General features: G+C 38.9%; 1 protein-coding gene across 3 annotated transcripts in view; it reads left to right on the plus strand.

The window, feature by feature from the left end:
* The window catches only part of SVEP1 (sushi, von Willebrand factor type A, EGF and pentraxin domain containing 1), a 231,939-nt gene that overhangs the window by 199,438 nt on the left and 16,929 nt on the right, over positions 1-15,572 (plus strand). For 2 of the 3 annotated variants that reach the window (XM_030822826.1, XM_030822868.1), the window contains exons 39-43: positions 799-1,024; positions 2,941-3,096; positions 8,234-8,297; positions 10,378-10,551; positions 11,771-11,947. In XM_030822826.1, the coding sequence (XP_030678686.1) occupies positions 799-1,024; positions 2,941-3,096; positions 8,234-8,297; positions 10,378-10,551; positions 11,771-11,947 (797 nt within the window). Of the gene's footprint in view, positions 1-798; positions 1,025-2,940; positions 3,097-8,233; positions 8,298-10,377; positions 10,554-11,770; positions 11,948-15,572 lie in introns of those variants that run through there. The other variant, XM_030822920.1, reaches the window with a different exon arrangement.

Here is a 15,572-nt window from a genome sequence, read left to right on the forward strand (position 1 = left end):
TGATCATGCCAAATAATCAGGATTAAAAGAAATATCTTATGTAAAGGAACTAGAACAGCACTTGGCACAAAGTAGGTATTCATAATACATATTAATTATGCTGTATTCCTACTAGTATCTGAGTCCATTTTGGACTGTCTAGAATTTCCTGAACTGTTAGCTGTTTATAGAATAAAAATGAATTCAATAATAATATTATCCACAATAAGGTAAATAACATCAAAAACACTTAAAGTAATTTTAGTCTTGACTAGCCTTTCATGTGGATAACTGAGAACTGATCTGGTTATTACTGGTTTTTTGTTTTTTGCTTTTTTGAGACAAAGTCTTGCTCCGTCACCTAGGCTGGAGTGCAGTGGCATGTTCTTGGCTCACTGCAGCCTCAACCTCCTTGGTTCAAGCAATCCTCCCACCTCTGCCTCCCAAGTAGCTGAGACTACAGGCATGTGCCACCATGCCCAGCTAATTTTATTTTTTATAGAGATGAAGTCTCACTCTGTTGCCCAGCCTAGTCTCAAGCTCCTGGACTCAAGTGGTCCTCCTGCCTCAGCCTCCCAAAGTGCAGGGATTACAGGCACGAGCCACCCACCAAAGTGCAGGGATTACAGGCACGAGCTCAACTGGTTGTTATTGTTATATTGATGTTTTTGCATGGCAACGCCATCCGCCTGACAGTAGAATCAATATGTTGCACAAAATGTCTACTGAGCCTTGTAACAGCTTCCTAAATCCAAGGATAGATCAGAAACTATATTGTACACTTCCTTTAAGGCACTCATTTTTGCATTTCCATTGCAGATGTCTGGAAGGTTATACAATGGATACAGATACAGATACATTCACCTGTCAGAAAGATGGTCGCTGGTTCCCTGAGAGAATCTCCTGCAGTCCTAAAAAATGTCCTTTCCCGGAAAACATAACACATATACTTGTTCATGGGGACGATTTCAGTGTGAATAGGCAAGTTTCTGTGTCATGTGCAGAAGGGTATACCTTTGAGGGAGTTAACATATCAGTATGTCAGGTAAGATTCTGTCTTAATTAGAATGTGTAACGCCTATATATACATATATTGCCAAGCAAGCAGTATCTATAATAGTAATCCCAAAAAGAAAAAAAAGGTCTCAAGTTTTCACTCATTTCAAAGGATTTGAGAAATTTCTTGGTAGAAAATATAGTAAAATGTATCTTTTTTTCTGCAGTATTCCCACTTTAAGAAAGTACCAAGGTTAGGTAAAATATTAAGATTTCTATAACAATATATTTATAACAAATTAACCATAAATCTTATTAAAAGAGGGTCCTTGTGTAGAAATCAGCCATGGGATATGCCCAATATGTTTCCAGTTTTAGTGGAAAGACAAGTTTGCAGAAGCAGACAGATAATTGGTGTCAAATCCTCTTCTCTGCTATTTGCTATTTGCTACTTGTAAGTAGTAGAGAAAGCTGCTTAAAATTTCTGAGCTTTGGTTTCCTTATTTGTAAAAAAAAAAAAAAAAATGTATTATTACACATATCTTGTATTGTTGGTGAGAAATGAGGTAAATAATGGAGGAAAGTGCCTGCTTCTACAACCTTGGTCTTTCCACTAAAACTGGAAACATACTGGGCATAACCCATGGCTGATTTATATGCAAAGACATTCTTTTGCACATAAGATTTGTGATGAATTTGTCATGAAATCTTATTATAGATATTTTAACTTTTTTAACCTAATTTTGGCACTTTTAGTTTAAAAATGGGAATTTTTTAGTTTAAAATTCCAGATATAACAAAAGAAAACAATAATATGTAGCTTTTAAGTCACTGGTGTTATAATACCCAGAAAGATTTCTGCAAAATAAAAAATTATTAAGGCATTACTTACAATATTGAAAAATTAGATGCAACATATATACTAGGAAAATGGTTAATAATGACGCAGGCCTATATACAAAATTACTTTTGGTTCATATGTAGAATGAGGGTTTAGCCTCAAATCCTGTTTAAAACTGTTATCCAATTCATATATATTTCCATAAAGAAAACAGAAAAATATTAGCAATAGAATAACAATCTTCAAGAGATATATCTGTGTGTGCCTCACCTTACCCAACAGGCTGAAAAATGTTAACTCTCATATATATATATATATATATATGTTAACATTTTTAAGATTAACCATTTTCCTAGTATATATGTTGCATTTAATTTTTCAATACTGTAAGTAGTGCCTTAATAAATTTTTTTTTTGCAGAAATCTTTCTGGGTAATTATAACACTAATAACTGTTAAAAGCTACATATTATTGTTTTCTTTTGCTATATCTGGAATTTATTTTGGTTATTTTTATTTTAATCATTTAAGCATTTCTTTATAAAATTTATTTTAATCATTATTGATTTCTTTATAGATATAAAATTTTATATATATATATAAATTTTTTTCTACATGACCCCTTCAAAAATATGTGATAAAATGTTTTCAAGTATTCTCGTTGGAATGGAGAAAAGGAAGCTGATTTTCTTAAACTTTGAGTAGTGTGCCTAAAATTTGTTGTTTCTCATAAACTTTATTATAAAATATAGAATCGTGAAATTTAAGAGTGCATTCATGTAAGTTATAGAATATTTGTAATAACCTCCAGTTCTCAGGCATTATAATGAAAATATATTTCTTGTTGTTCGTGATTTTTGAATAGATTCTATTAGGAAGAAAAATGCCTGTCTTATGGGCTTAAGAAATGTCTAAAATTGTCTATGGGTGACAATTAAGACCATCTAATAATTAAAGTGTGTTTTTTAAGCCCACAGATAATAAGTAGCAAAAGTAGGACCAAACTCTAGGTGCTTTTGACTATCATTTTGGAGATTATTCTGCAAATAATCAATATTTGCAAATTTCTTCATTCATATGTATTAACTTCTAAACATAACTTACATTTTGTTATTTGTCACTTAGCTTGATGGAACCTGGGAGCCACCATTATCTGATGAATCTTGCAGTCCAGTTTCTTGTGGGAAACCTGAAAGTCCAGAACATGGATTTGTGGTTGGCAGTAAATACACCTTTGAAAGCACAATTATTTATCAGTGTGAGCCTGGCTATGAACTAGAGGTAAGCAAACAAATTGTTTAACTAGAATTAATTTGTTTTTCCTATATACTTGGGGATACTTTCAGTATTAGCACAAATTTGTTTTACTGACTTTGGTCTCAAAAGAATCTATTATACTTTGTTCCCTTATACTCTAACATTTTCCAAGAAATATTTAAGGCAACTTAGAGTTTTAAAAAGTAAATTAAACTGCGTGCGGTGGCTCATGCCTGTGTAATCCAAGCACTTTGGGAGGCCGAGGTGGGCAGATCACTTGGGGTCAGAAGTTCAAGAACAGTCTGGCCAACATGGTGAAACCCCATCTCTACTAAAAATACAAAAATTAGCTGTGCATGGTGGCGGGCACCTGTATTTCCAGCTACTTGGGAGACTGAGGCAGGAGAATCGCTTGAACCCGGGAGGCGTAGGTTGCAGTGAGCTGAGATCATGCCACTGCACTCCAGCCTGGGCGGCAAGAGTGAGACCATCTCAAAGAAAAAAAAAAAAGCAAAATAAGTCTCCAATGAAAAAACGTGAAAGCCATGATAAGGAAGGAAAAAAGTAAGTTTGCAAACCACAAGACAGATGCTGTGACTTCAGCTGACTGTTTAAACTGTGTTTCGGCTTGCTGGTAATCATATTCTGCAACAGGGAAGTCCACCGGTCACCATGGAGAGGTAACCACAAGGATTTAGGTATGCAAAGCCAGGATTTCCTCAAACAATGGGCTCACATACCTTGGCACTGAGATGCCAAGTTCCCATAAGCAAATCTGGCTTGAAAAAGCCACAGAACAGTTTTAACTAATACCAACTTCATTCTTGAGACAACTCTTGCTCTGTAATATTAAAATCCCCTCCGAAGCACCTAGGTCTCTGTTTACTTTAGTGGGAAAGCTGGATCCATCAGTTTTGCTGAAAGCATTACCATATCACTAAACTTGAAACTTAAGAGGCCTATTTTACATTACACCATGTTGTCATTTAGTTTTTCAGGAAACTCTTTTTTATTTTTATTGTTATAATGGTATTTAAAGTTAGGTTTTGGCTGGGTGTCGTGGCTTACACCTGTAATCCCAGCACTTTGGAAAGCCAAGGAGGGTGGATCACTTGAGCTCAGGAGTTCAAGACCAGCCTGGGCAACATAGTAAGACCCAGTCTCTACAGAAAATACAGAAAATAGCCAGGTGCAATGGCATATGCCTGTAGTCCCAGCTACTCAGGAGGCTGAGGGAGGAGGATTGCTTAAGCCCAGGAGGCAGAGGTTGCAGTGAGCCAAGATCACACCATTGCACTCCAGCCTGGGTGACAGGAGTGAAACCCTGTCTCAAAAAAAAAAAAAAGTATTCATCGCCAGTTTTCTGTTAAATGTTTTGCATGTCCCATTATTTTCTGACCATGCAGTACGAGAATTATCATAAAATAGGTATATGCAATCTGGGACAAGGCTTATATGTATCTTCTTTCTTAAAAGATGATAATGTAAAAAAGATGATAATGTAATGGTGATTACATTCGGAGTGTTTTCCTATTTTTGAAACCTCGTTCTTCATGCAAGAATATTAATCTTGCAATTTATTAAGTAATATAAAATTATGAACAAATATATAGCAAACTGTCATTAAATTTGAAGCAGATAATTTAAAAATTTGTGGAAACATATGTTAACTGAAAAATTGAGAAAGGTGCAATAGTGATTGCTCTCACTCCAAGCTATTATACATGTTAGAATCACTTGAGAAACTTTAAAATATTGATGTTAAGTTACTTGGAGAAATTACCAATTCCAGGTCTGGGGCAAGAAATGTAAAAGATTGCCTGGAAACTCTTGTCACATGAAATAGCAGGGAACCTAACAAAGACTACATGTCAAAAGGATTCAGAAGCCACTGGACAAGGCTCCCACAGGTCAAGATGAGACCATTTTAACATTAACAAGGGTAAGAACTTCAATGGACTGAAACACATCAAATAGGTCACAAATGACACTAGGCTTATAATGATACTTTAAAAACTTACTTAGAAACTCTTAAAGGGTGCTTATGAACAAAATCATTATTTTAAATACAGACAGCTCAAGAGGAAGAATTGTCTTTCCACTGCTACCTGTTTGACTAGATAACCAAACAGTAGATGAGGGGAAGTTACAGTTAATAATGATAAAATAGAATTTAAATAGCAAGCAGAATTCACAACTCCTAAGAATTAATGGATTTAGGTTATGATCATCCATGGCTGCTGACGTCACAAAAAATGGAGACAACCAGACATTATGTGTCTCTGGATGGGTGAACAGCCCCATCTGTGAAAACATTTTGTGCTCTCCCACCTCCACCACACACACACAAAATGAATATGGAACTTATCAAGCCTCTAAATCCAACAAACAGTGTCAGAGACACCACAGTGAAGCAACTGGCAAAATTCTATCTGTGGGAACAGATACAGGACCAGTGACCCAGTTTTTCAGTGTCCAAGACAAATAAATTGACAGGGCAGAGGGGAGTAAATAGAGAAGAAACCTAAGTTTAGAGAGACATAAGAGACATTGCATTAGTCATGATTCTCCAAAGAAAGAGAACGAATAGGAGCGAGAGAGAGAGAAGAGATAGGTGTGTGTATATATATATATATATACACACCTCATAATATATATATATATATATATTATGAGGAATTGGGTCACACGTTAATGGAGGCTAAATCCCAGGATCTTCTGTCTGCAAACTGGAGACCCTGAGAAGCTGGTGGTGTAATTCAGTCCAAGTCCAAAGGTCTGAGAACTAGATGAGCTGATGATGTAAACCCCTGTCTGAGGATAGAGGAGATTGAGTCCCAACTCAAGTGGTGGGGAAGGAAAAAAGGGCCATTTCCTCCTCCTTCCATGTTTTGTTCTATTTGGTACCTCAGTGTTTTGGAAGATGCCCCCCACCCTCCACATTGGGGAGGGCAATCTACTTTACATGATCCACTAATTTAAATGCTAATCTCATCCAGAAACATCCTCACAGACACATCCAGAAGCAGTGTTTAAGCTGGGCACCTCATGGCCCACTCAAGTTGCTGCACATCAGTATTTGTAAAGAGTTTCTAGGCTGGGCGTGGTGGCTCACGTCTGTAATCCCAGCACTTTGGGAGGCTGAGGCGGGTGGATCACGAGGTCAGGAGATCGAGACCATCCTGGCTAACACGGTGAAACCCCGTCTCTACTAAAAATACAAAAAATTAGCCGGGCGTGGTGGCAGGCACCTGTAGTCCCAGCTACTTGGGAGGCTGAGGCAGGAGAATGGCATCAACCTGGGAGGTGGAGCTTGCAGTGAGCCGAGAAGATGCCACAGCACTCCAGCCTGGGGGACAGAGCAAGACTCCGTCTCAAAAAAAAAAAAAAAAAAAAAAAAAGGAGTTTCTTAGGTGATTCTAACATGGAGCTGAGTGACAGCAATCACTATTATCACTCTCTCAGTTTCGTAGTTAATACCAGGATGTTTCCAAAAGTTTAAAGGTAAATTATCTATTAATACTTCTTCAAATGTAATGACCCATCAAGACTGGGCATGGTGGCTCACACCTATAACCTCAGTACTTTGGGAGGCTGAGGCGGGTAGGTCACCTGACGTCATGAGTTTGAGACCAGCCTGTCCAACGTGGTGAAACCCCATCTCTACTAAAAAATACAACAATTAGCGGGGTGTGGTGGCGGGCACCTGTAGTCTCAGCTACTTGGGAAGCTAAAGCAGGAGAATCGCTTGAACACAGGAGGTGGAGGTTGCAGCGAGCCGAGATCACACCACTGCACTCCAGCCTGAGCAACAGAGCAAAACTTTGTCTCAAAAAAAAAAAAAAAAAAAAGTAATGACCCATCAGTTTGCTGTACATTTGTTCATAAAATTAATCATCACAGAAACATAAACTAGTCTCAGTGTGTGGATCTTATTTGGTACTGATTCAACAGAATTATTTTTAAAAAATTATGAAATGTATGCAACAATTGGAAATTTGAAAACCGGACATTTTATTAATATTAAGGAATTGTTACTTTTTAAGGTGTGATAATGTTGTGGTTATAATTTTTAAGAGTTCTTTTAGAGATTCATACTGAAATAATTGTTGTTAAATGATTTGAAGTCTAGAATTTGCTTCAAAATAATGTGAGTTCGTGGAAGGGGTGGGGCTTACATGAAACAAGGTTGGCCTTGAGTTAATTGGGTAAACTGGGTGATGTCTACACGGGAGTTTCTTAAACTGTTCTTTCTACTGTTGGTATTTCTCATATGTTTGAATTTTTCCATCAGACAGCATTTTTTTTAATGCAAATACCTGTTCTCACGTCAGACTAATTAATTCAATATCTCTGTGGGTTGAGTCTGGGGCAGCAGTACCTTTTTCAGAGTTCCCTTGGTGATTCGTTTGTGCAGCCAGGACTGAGAGTCACTGACAGATTGCTGCTCTTATAATCAGCAGAGTTCACTACCATCGGCTTGAGAATCACCTGAGAAGCTGTAAAAAGAAAAGAGTATATATTGCTAGGCCAAGATCATCTGAACCAAATAGTTTCTGGGGGTTTGCATTTTTAGAATGTATGCTTAATATTAGTTCTGATTGTCAAATCATAATTGTATACATTTTTGGGATACACAATTACCAAGATATATATGGAGTCAACCTAAGCATTGGGTGTCATCGATGGATGAATGGATAACGAAAATGTGAGATATACTTATGTGTATATATCACATCTGCTTTTATGGCCAAATAGTACTCTATTGTGTATGTATGTGTACATACATATATTATGATGTACTATGATTCATACATTTCTAAGGTATGTACACATACATACACAATAGAATACTATTTGACCACTTCCAATGCATTCTTTGTCAGTCTTAGCTGCAGATTATAATTAGTTGCCATTTAAAATAAAAGATGAAGCAAAGTCTATACCTTAATTATACCGGTCTACAAGGGTGTGAATTTTGAAGCAATTTGATAAAAACATTTTTCAAAGTCTAAACCTACTCCTTAAACTATATTTAATGTGTTTATTCAGCATTCCAGTGCTGAGCGATTTGAGGCCATAGCTAAGATTACTTTGCATTTCCTTATTATCTATTATAGAGTTATGATCTTGTTGATGACCTTTCTCCATTGTTTCACAGGGGAACAGGGAACGTGTCTGCCAGGGGAACAGAGAGTGGAGTGGAGGGGTGGCAATATGCAAAGGTGAGTTGAATGATACTTAGCAACCCCCAAAATGACACTGAGGACACAAAATAACAGTGTGGCTACATTTTCTTTATAGGTTAGTTTTGTAATTAAAAGGTAAGCCAACTCCATAAGCCGTATGAGAACCTTTTAATGGGCTTTTTCTCAAGGGCAATAAACCAATAAAAGGGTCAAAAACTGTAGTAGGGATTAACAATTAACTGCAGTAGGACACAAGATTACTGACTCTGGAATGGCAAACATTTTGTTTCAAAACTAAACTATTGAGATTATTAGCATTTTTGTGGGGGTTTTTCTCAAATAATTATAAATTAGAAGGCTTAGAGCTGTTGTTTTTTTGTTGACAATACTAGCCAATACTTTTAATGTACTGTTGGTCCATCTGTCAAATCAATTAATATTAATATTTTGCATGGAATTTTACATTAACTCATTTTATGAGAACAACCAAGTTTATTTGGCAAAATGTGGGTTAATGTACCTAACTTTATCCCCAGTATTCCCTTCTCTGCCAAAGGACAATGTACGTACGTATTTATTTTTATTTTTATTTTTAAATAGAGTCTCATTCTGTCACCCAGGGTGGAGTGCACAGTAGTGCAACCTTGGCTCACTGCAACCTCCACTTCCCGGGCTCAAGCGACTCTCATGCCTCAGCCTCCCGAGTAGCTGGGGCTACAGGCATGCTCCACCATGCCCGGGTAATTTTTTGTATTTCAGTAGAGATGGGATTTCACCACGTTGGCCTGGCTGGTCTCGAACTCCTGGCTTCAAGCAATCCATGCACCTCAGCCTCCCAAAGTGCTGGGATTATAGGCCTGAGCCACCACGCCCGGCGCAGCATCAATAGCATTTTAAAGCTCCCTAGGTGGTTTCAAAGTGCAGGCAAGGTTAAGATCTGTGATGCCAGCGTACTCAACTTTGGGCTGAAAGAAGTCCATTCACCTCTAGTCCAGGGACTCACAACTCTGAGTTCACATTTGAATTGTCTGGGGAATTTTTAATATAATACTGAAAAGTAGCCCTCAGTATAAAGATCTGGACTCATTTGGTCTGTGATAGGCCATAAATACTTCCCAGGTTTTCTAAGGTACACAGCCAAACTTGAGAACCACTAGTCTAGAACCACCTTCTCTGCCTTCACAAAAATTATAAAATTAAGACTCAAGCCCATTTTTTGAGATCCTTGAAAGGGTGATCCTATTTTCCTCATCGCATCCCTGTTAATAAATAACATTTCTCACAATAATGCAAAATCATTCTTTATAACTTTACTATAATACTCACCAGTTTATGAAGTCAGCATATTCCTCAAAAGCCATATAAAATGTCATTTATTCTAATTCCCCACAAGCTCTCGGGTCCCTGTTCTCTATACTTTTCCTATTATCTTTTACCTTCTGATAATTTTATATTTTCTCTCTTCTTACAAGCAGTATGACCTTGACCAAATTATTTAACTTCTCTAAGCCTCACTTTTTGCCAGCTGTTACATGAGATAATCTCAGAGTTGCTGTAAGTAAGGTTGCCAGATTTGGAAGAAACAAAAATACAGGACATGCAGTTATATTTAAATTTCAGATGAAAAATAATTTAAATGTAAACTGATAAATATGCAATATTTGAGACATGCTTATACTAAAAATGTATTTGTTATTTATCTGATACTGAAATTTAACAGGGCATCCTGTATTTTATTTGGGCTTACAACTTAAGTGTTGTAAGAAATAAATTTAGTATTGTTTGAAAAGTTCTTGGCCATTGTTAGCAACTTACAATGAGACCGTTTTATTTTACCCACCTGCTCATCTATAGTCCCTGTCCCCAGCGTTATTAATAATACATAAAGACAGCTGGAGTCAATAGGACTAAATCCCAATCTTTAATTGCATGCATGTATTAATCCAATACTTAGGTATGCTATATTTTTCTCCTTCAATGAATATCACTGTGCTTCACACATGAGTAAGCCATAATATTTTATGTATTCCATGAAGTATCTTCAGCAATCATAGGAAAAGAAGGAAAGAGGAATTGGGGAAGCAATTAATATGAGGCTTTTTATTCTTGTTTTTAGAGACCAGGTGTGAAGCACCACTTGAATTTCTCAATGGGAAAGCTGACATTGAAAACACGACGACTGGACCCAACGTGGTATATTCCTGCAACAGAGGCTACAGTCTTGAAGGGCCATCTGAGGCACACTGCACAGAAAATGGCACCTGGAGCCACCCAGTCCCTCTCTGCAAACGTGTGTGTTGACTTTAGGAGAAATTTTTATCAGATTCAGTTTCACGATTAGCTTCCCACATATCCAAAACATAGAGGAAACTCCACTCATAAGGGATATGGGCCCAGAGAAAGCAATTAATGCCTATCCAAGCTGAATTCTCAGGGATATTTTAAAAATATATTAGTGTTATCTAAGTCCTGTCTGAGAATCAGCTTTTGTCAGATTCCTTGAGTGATTACTAAGAGAAAATGCAACCTAATGAAAAAATTTTGACATACATGTATCATGAATTCTACTGGGGATAGGAAAGAAATGAAAGAAAATACATTTAATATGTGATGTTAATATAATGAAGTATATATAAATATAATAAATTAAGATAATGAGTTATAACCATTCGAAAGAAAATATTCACAAGCAAGGTATAAGTTGAGATTGCTCTTGTTACTGTTTCAAGTATCATTATAATGCAGTAACAGCGGAAGTGTACCTCAAATACTTTTGTGCCCATTTAAAAATCCTAAATTGCTTGAAATATGTGTTGACATGTGTGTCACACACTTGCGCTAAGCACGCATAATGCCATCATCATTTCCTGTGTTTCCCTCAGGCCTATAAAAATGAATCCATCTTTATCAATAAAGCATGCAAACTCCACTAGTTCTAATATCCTGCCCATAGCAGTGTGAGTCTAAAGTCATATTCAGCTCACCTAGAAATGTCTGATGATTTCCTGGTTCAATCCTCCTGAAGGATGTTCAATAAAAGAAAGTAAACAATCCTCCTGAAGGATGTTCAATACTCCTGAAGGATGTTCAATAAAAGAAAGTAAAGTGACAATGAGAAGTATTTCATATTCTTCAAATAATAAGGGAATATTTGATATATCCCTTGACTTCTAGTATGCCTTTTGTTTTCACAATGCTGATAAAAAACCAGTCTAAAATAGCGTTGTGGCCCATAATTTCAGGCATAAATTGTCATCTTCAACTTTTAGGACCTTGCATTAGTGGTTGAATAACTTCATGTTTTCTGATCTTATCTGGCTTTATCTTTACACGTAATTTCATGAGGATGCAAAACAAGTCTGTGTCTAATGTTTGAAGTTCCATATTTTTAAACCTCATATGATCATTATTGAGAACCCATCTCCTATAGGACTACTACTCTGCCTTCAAAGAAATACATTAAGAAAAGGGGGGAAATATCAGTAAGCATTTTCTTTTCTTTTTGACAGCAAATCCATGCCCTGTTCCTTTTGTGATTCCCGAGAATGCTCTGCTGTCTGAAAAGGAGTTTTATGTTGATCAGAATGTGTCCATCAAATGTAGGGAAGGCTTTCTGCTGCAGGGCCACGGTATCATTACCTGCAACCCCGACGAGACGTGGACACAGACAAGCGCCAAATGTGAAAGTAAGTCAGCAGGCGGAAGCCAGTTCGTGCCGCTAGTGCGAAATGTTTTCCCATCCCTGTGAGGTTGTTTTCAATCAAGTCACTTAGTTGTAGATATTTAGATCTCTGTGCTATCACAGTTATCATCTTCCTCATTAATGTTTGTAAATTTTTTTAATCTTCGAATTTCAAACATTAAAAAAAAAAGCTTTCCAGAACTAAACTAAAACCCACCTGACTAGGATTCACTGAACAGATTTTCAAAATCTGCTCCTCTAAGAATGAGCAAGATATTAAACTCAAAATACAAATTTTTCTCCACACTGTCAGAGTCCCCAAACCATCCTTTAACAGACTATGAATGTTTTGCAATAGAAAAATTATTCCACAGTGGTTCTCAAACTTGAGCCTGCATCAGAACCACCTGGAGAACCTGCTAAAACACATTTCTAGATGTTGCTGATGAGGATGCTGCTGGCCCAGGAAACACAGTCTGAGAACCACTAGCAAGCACTATGTTGCTAGCACTAGCACTGTAGGTTAGTGCTTTGTTACTGCATTTTATGCAATCTGGAGGCATCTTTTGCAGCCTTGTGATAATGCAACGTTTTCTAACACACACTTTCTAACTCCATTTAAAACATCTCACTGCCAGCTGGGTGCAGTGGCACTGTGGGACGCCGAGGTGGGCGGATCACCTGAGGTCAGGAGTGTGAGACCAGCCTGGCCAACATGGCAAAACCCCGTCTCTACTAAAAATACAAAAATTAGCTGGGTGTGGTGGCACACACCTGTAATCCCAGCTACTCGGGAGGCCGAGTTAGGAGAATCTCTTGAACCTAGAAGGTGGAGGTTGCAATAAGCTAAGATTGCACCACTGCACTCCAGCCTGGGAGACAGAATAAGACTGCATCTCAAAAAATAAATAAAAATAAATAAAAACAAAAATCCCCCTGCCAACATCTGCCCTCCAGACTAATTTGTTGTCCAAGCTACTCTCTCTACAGTAATCAATTAAAATATTCATTGAGTCCAACCAGGGGCAAGGCACAAGGCTGCATAGTATAAGAATGTATCATGCCTACAATGGTCTTCATCTTCAGTACACTTGCACTCCACTTAATGAGATAAGAAATATGCCTGTGAAGGTCATGGGGATTCTGGAATCAGAAAGACTTGAGTTCGAATTCTCTCCTCAAAACGTTTAAACTTATGCCAGTGCCTTACTTCTCTGAGTCTTAGGGCTGTCATTTGTTAAGAGTCTCAATTATACCTATCTTGTAGTTATTATAGATATCTTATAGATTTGAAGAATAAATGAATTGGTGCATATTAGCAATATTTCCTAATAGGAAGATATACACAACAGCCCAAGTCCCTGAATTTTCAGCTAGCAGCCTATTGCAGTATTAGAATGTTTATTTTGCGGGGAGAGGTCAAGATGGCCAACTAGAAACAGCTGTGGCCAGAGCCTCCCATCGAGATGAACAAAAACAGTGAGTGAATCCTGCACCGGCAACTGAGGTATCCAGGTTCTCTCATTGGGACTGACTAGGCAGTTGGCACAATCCACAGAAAGCGAGAAAAAGCAAGGTGGTATAACGGCCCACCTGGGAGCCACATGGGGCAAGGGGAGCTCCCAACCCCAGCCAAAGGAGGCGGTACGCGATGTGCTATCCCGCTCAGGAAACCACACTTTTTCCATGGATCTGTGCAACCTGCAGATCAGGAGACCCCCCACATGAGCCCATGCCACCAGGGCCTTGCGTCCCAAGCACAGAGTTATGCCGATTCTTGGCACCACTCAACTGAAAACTGCCTAAGACTACCGAGTTATCCGAGGGAGGAGCAGCCACCATCACTGTGGCCGCCTGCTGCCTAAGATGACTGAGCTTCTGGGGGAAGAGGCGGCCACCATCACTGCAGCTCCAGTCTGCCATTTTTTTCCCTGCTGGTGCCAGGGAGACTAGGCAATTTGGACAGAAGAGGAATTTCCCCACAGTGCAGCACAGCAGCTGTGACAGATCGTGGCCAGACTGCCTCCTTAGGCTGGACCCTGACTCCTCCCTCCTCACTAAGCAGGGCCTCCCTGTGGGAATTTCAGCAACTCCAGCCAGGGGTTTACAAACAGAACTCTGATCTCCTTGAGATGGAGCCCCTGGGGCCCCATGTGGCCATGGTCTCCACAGATCAGCAGGCTTAGTCCTTCCCCTGCTGGCTCTGAGGAATCCAGGCAGGCTGGACTAGTGGGATTCCCCACAGCACAGTGCACCTGCTCTGCCAAGGGGCAGCTAGAGTGCTTTGTTAAGCGAGTCCCTGATCCCATGCCTCCTGATTGGGATGAGACACCCCCCCTCCGCCACAACAGGGGTCACCAGACACCTTATACAAGGGCGTTCCTGCTGGCATCAGGTCAGTGCCCCTCTGGGACAGAGCTCCCAGAGGAAAGAGCAAGCAGCCATCTTTGCTATTCTGCAGCTTCCACTAGTGACACCTTCAGGTGCAGGTGGGACCCAGGTAAATAGGGTCTGGAATGGACCCCCAGCAAACCACAGCAGCCCTACAAAAGAGGGGCCTGACTGTTAAAAGAAAAACAGAGAAAGCAACAACAACAGCCATCAACAAAAAAGCCCTCACAAAAGCATCATCCAAAGGTCAGCAGCCTCAAAGATCAAAACTGGAGAACTCAGGAAGATGAGAAAAAAATCAATGAAGAAAACACTGAAAACTCAAAAAGTCAGAGTTCCTCTTCTCATCCAAATGACTGCAACATTTCTCCAGGAAAAGCACAGAACTGGGCAGAGGCTGGGATTGATGAATTGAAAGAAGTAGGCTTCAGAAAGTCGGTAATAATGAAGTTCACTGAGCTAAAGGAACATGTTCTAACCCAACACAAAGACACTAAGAACCAGGATAAAACATTACAGGAGCTGTTAGCCAGGTTGGAAAGGAATGTACATGACCTGATGGAGCTGAAAAACACAACACGAGAACTTCACAATGCAACAAGTATCAATAGCTGAATGGACCAAGTGGAGGAAAGAATTTGAGTTTGAAGACTATCTTGCTGAAATAAGACAGGCAGACAAGATTAGAGAACAGAGAATGAAAGGAATGAACAAAACCTCTGAGAACTATGAAATTATGTAAAAAGACCAAACCTATGATTGATTGGGGTACCCAAAAGAGACGAGTATAGAACCAACTTGGAAAACATACTTCAGGATATCACCCAGGACAACTTCCCCAACCTAGCAAAACAAGACCAACATTCCAGTTCAGGAAATCTAGAGAACCCCAGTAAGATACTCCATGAGAAGATCAACCCCAAGACACATAATCCTCAGGTTCGCCAAGGTGAAAATGAAGGAAAAAATGTTAAGGGCAGCCACAGAGAAAGGCCAGGTGACCTACAAAGGGAAGCCCATCAGACTAACAGACCTCTCTGCAGAAGCCCTAAAAGCCAGAAGAGATTGGGGGCCAATATTCAACATTCTTAAAAGAATTTCCAACCCAGAATTTCATAGCCAGCCAAACTAAGTTTCATAAGTGAAAGAGAAATAAAATCCTTTTCGGACAAGAAAACACTGAGGGAATTCATCACCACCGGGCCTGCCTTGCAAGAGCTCCTGAAGGAAGCACTAAA

The sequence above is a fragment of the Nomascus leucogenys genome, chromosome 1a, assembly GCF_006542625.1.
Source record: "Nomascus leucogenys isolate Asia chromosome 1a, Asia_NLE_v1, whole genome shotgun sequence".
NCBI lineage: Eukaryota > Metazoa > Chordata > Mammalia > Primates > Hylobatidae > Nomascus > Nomascus leucogenys.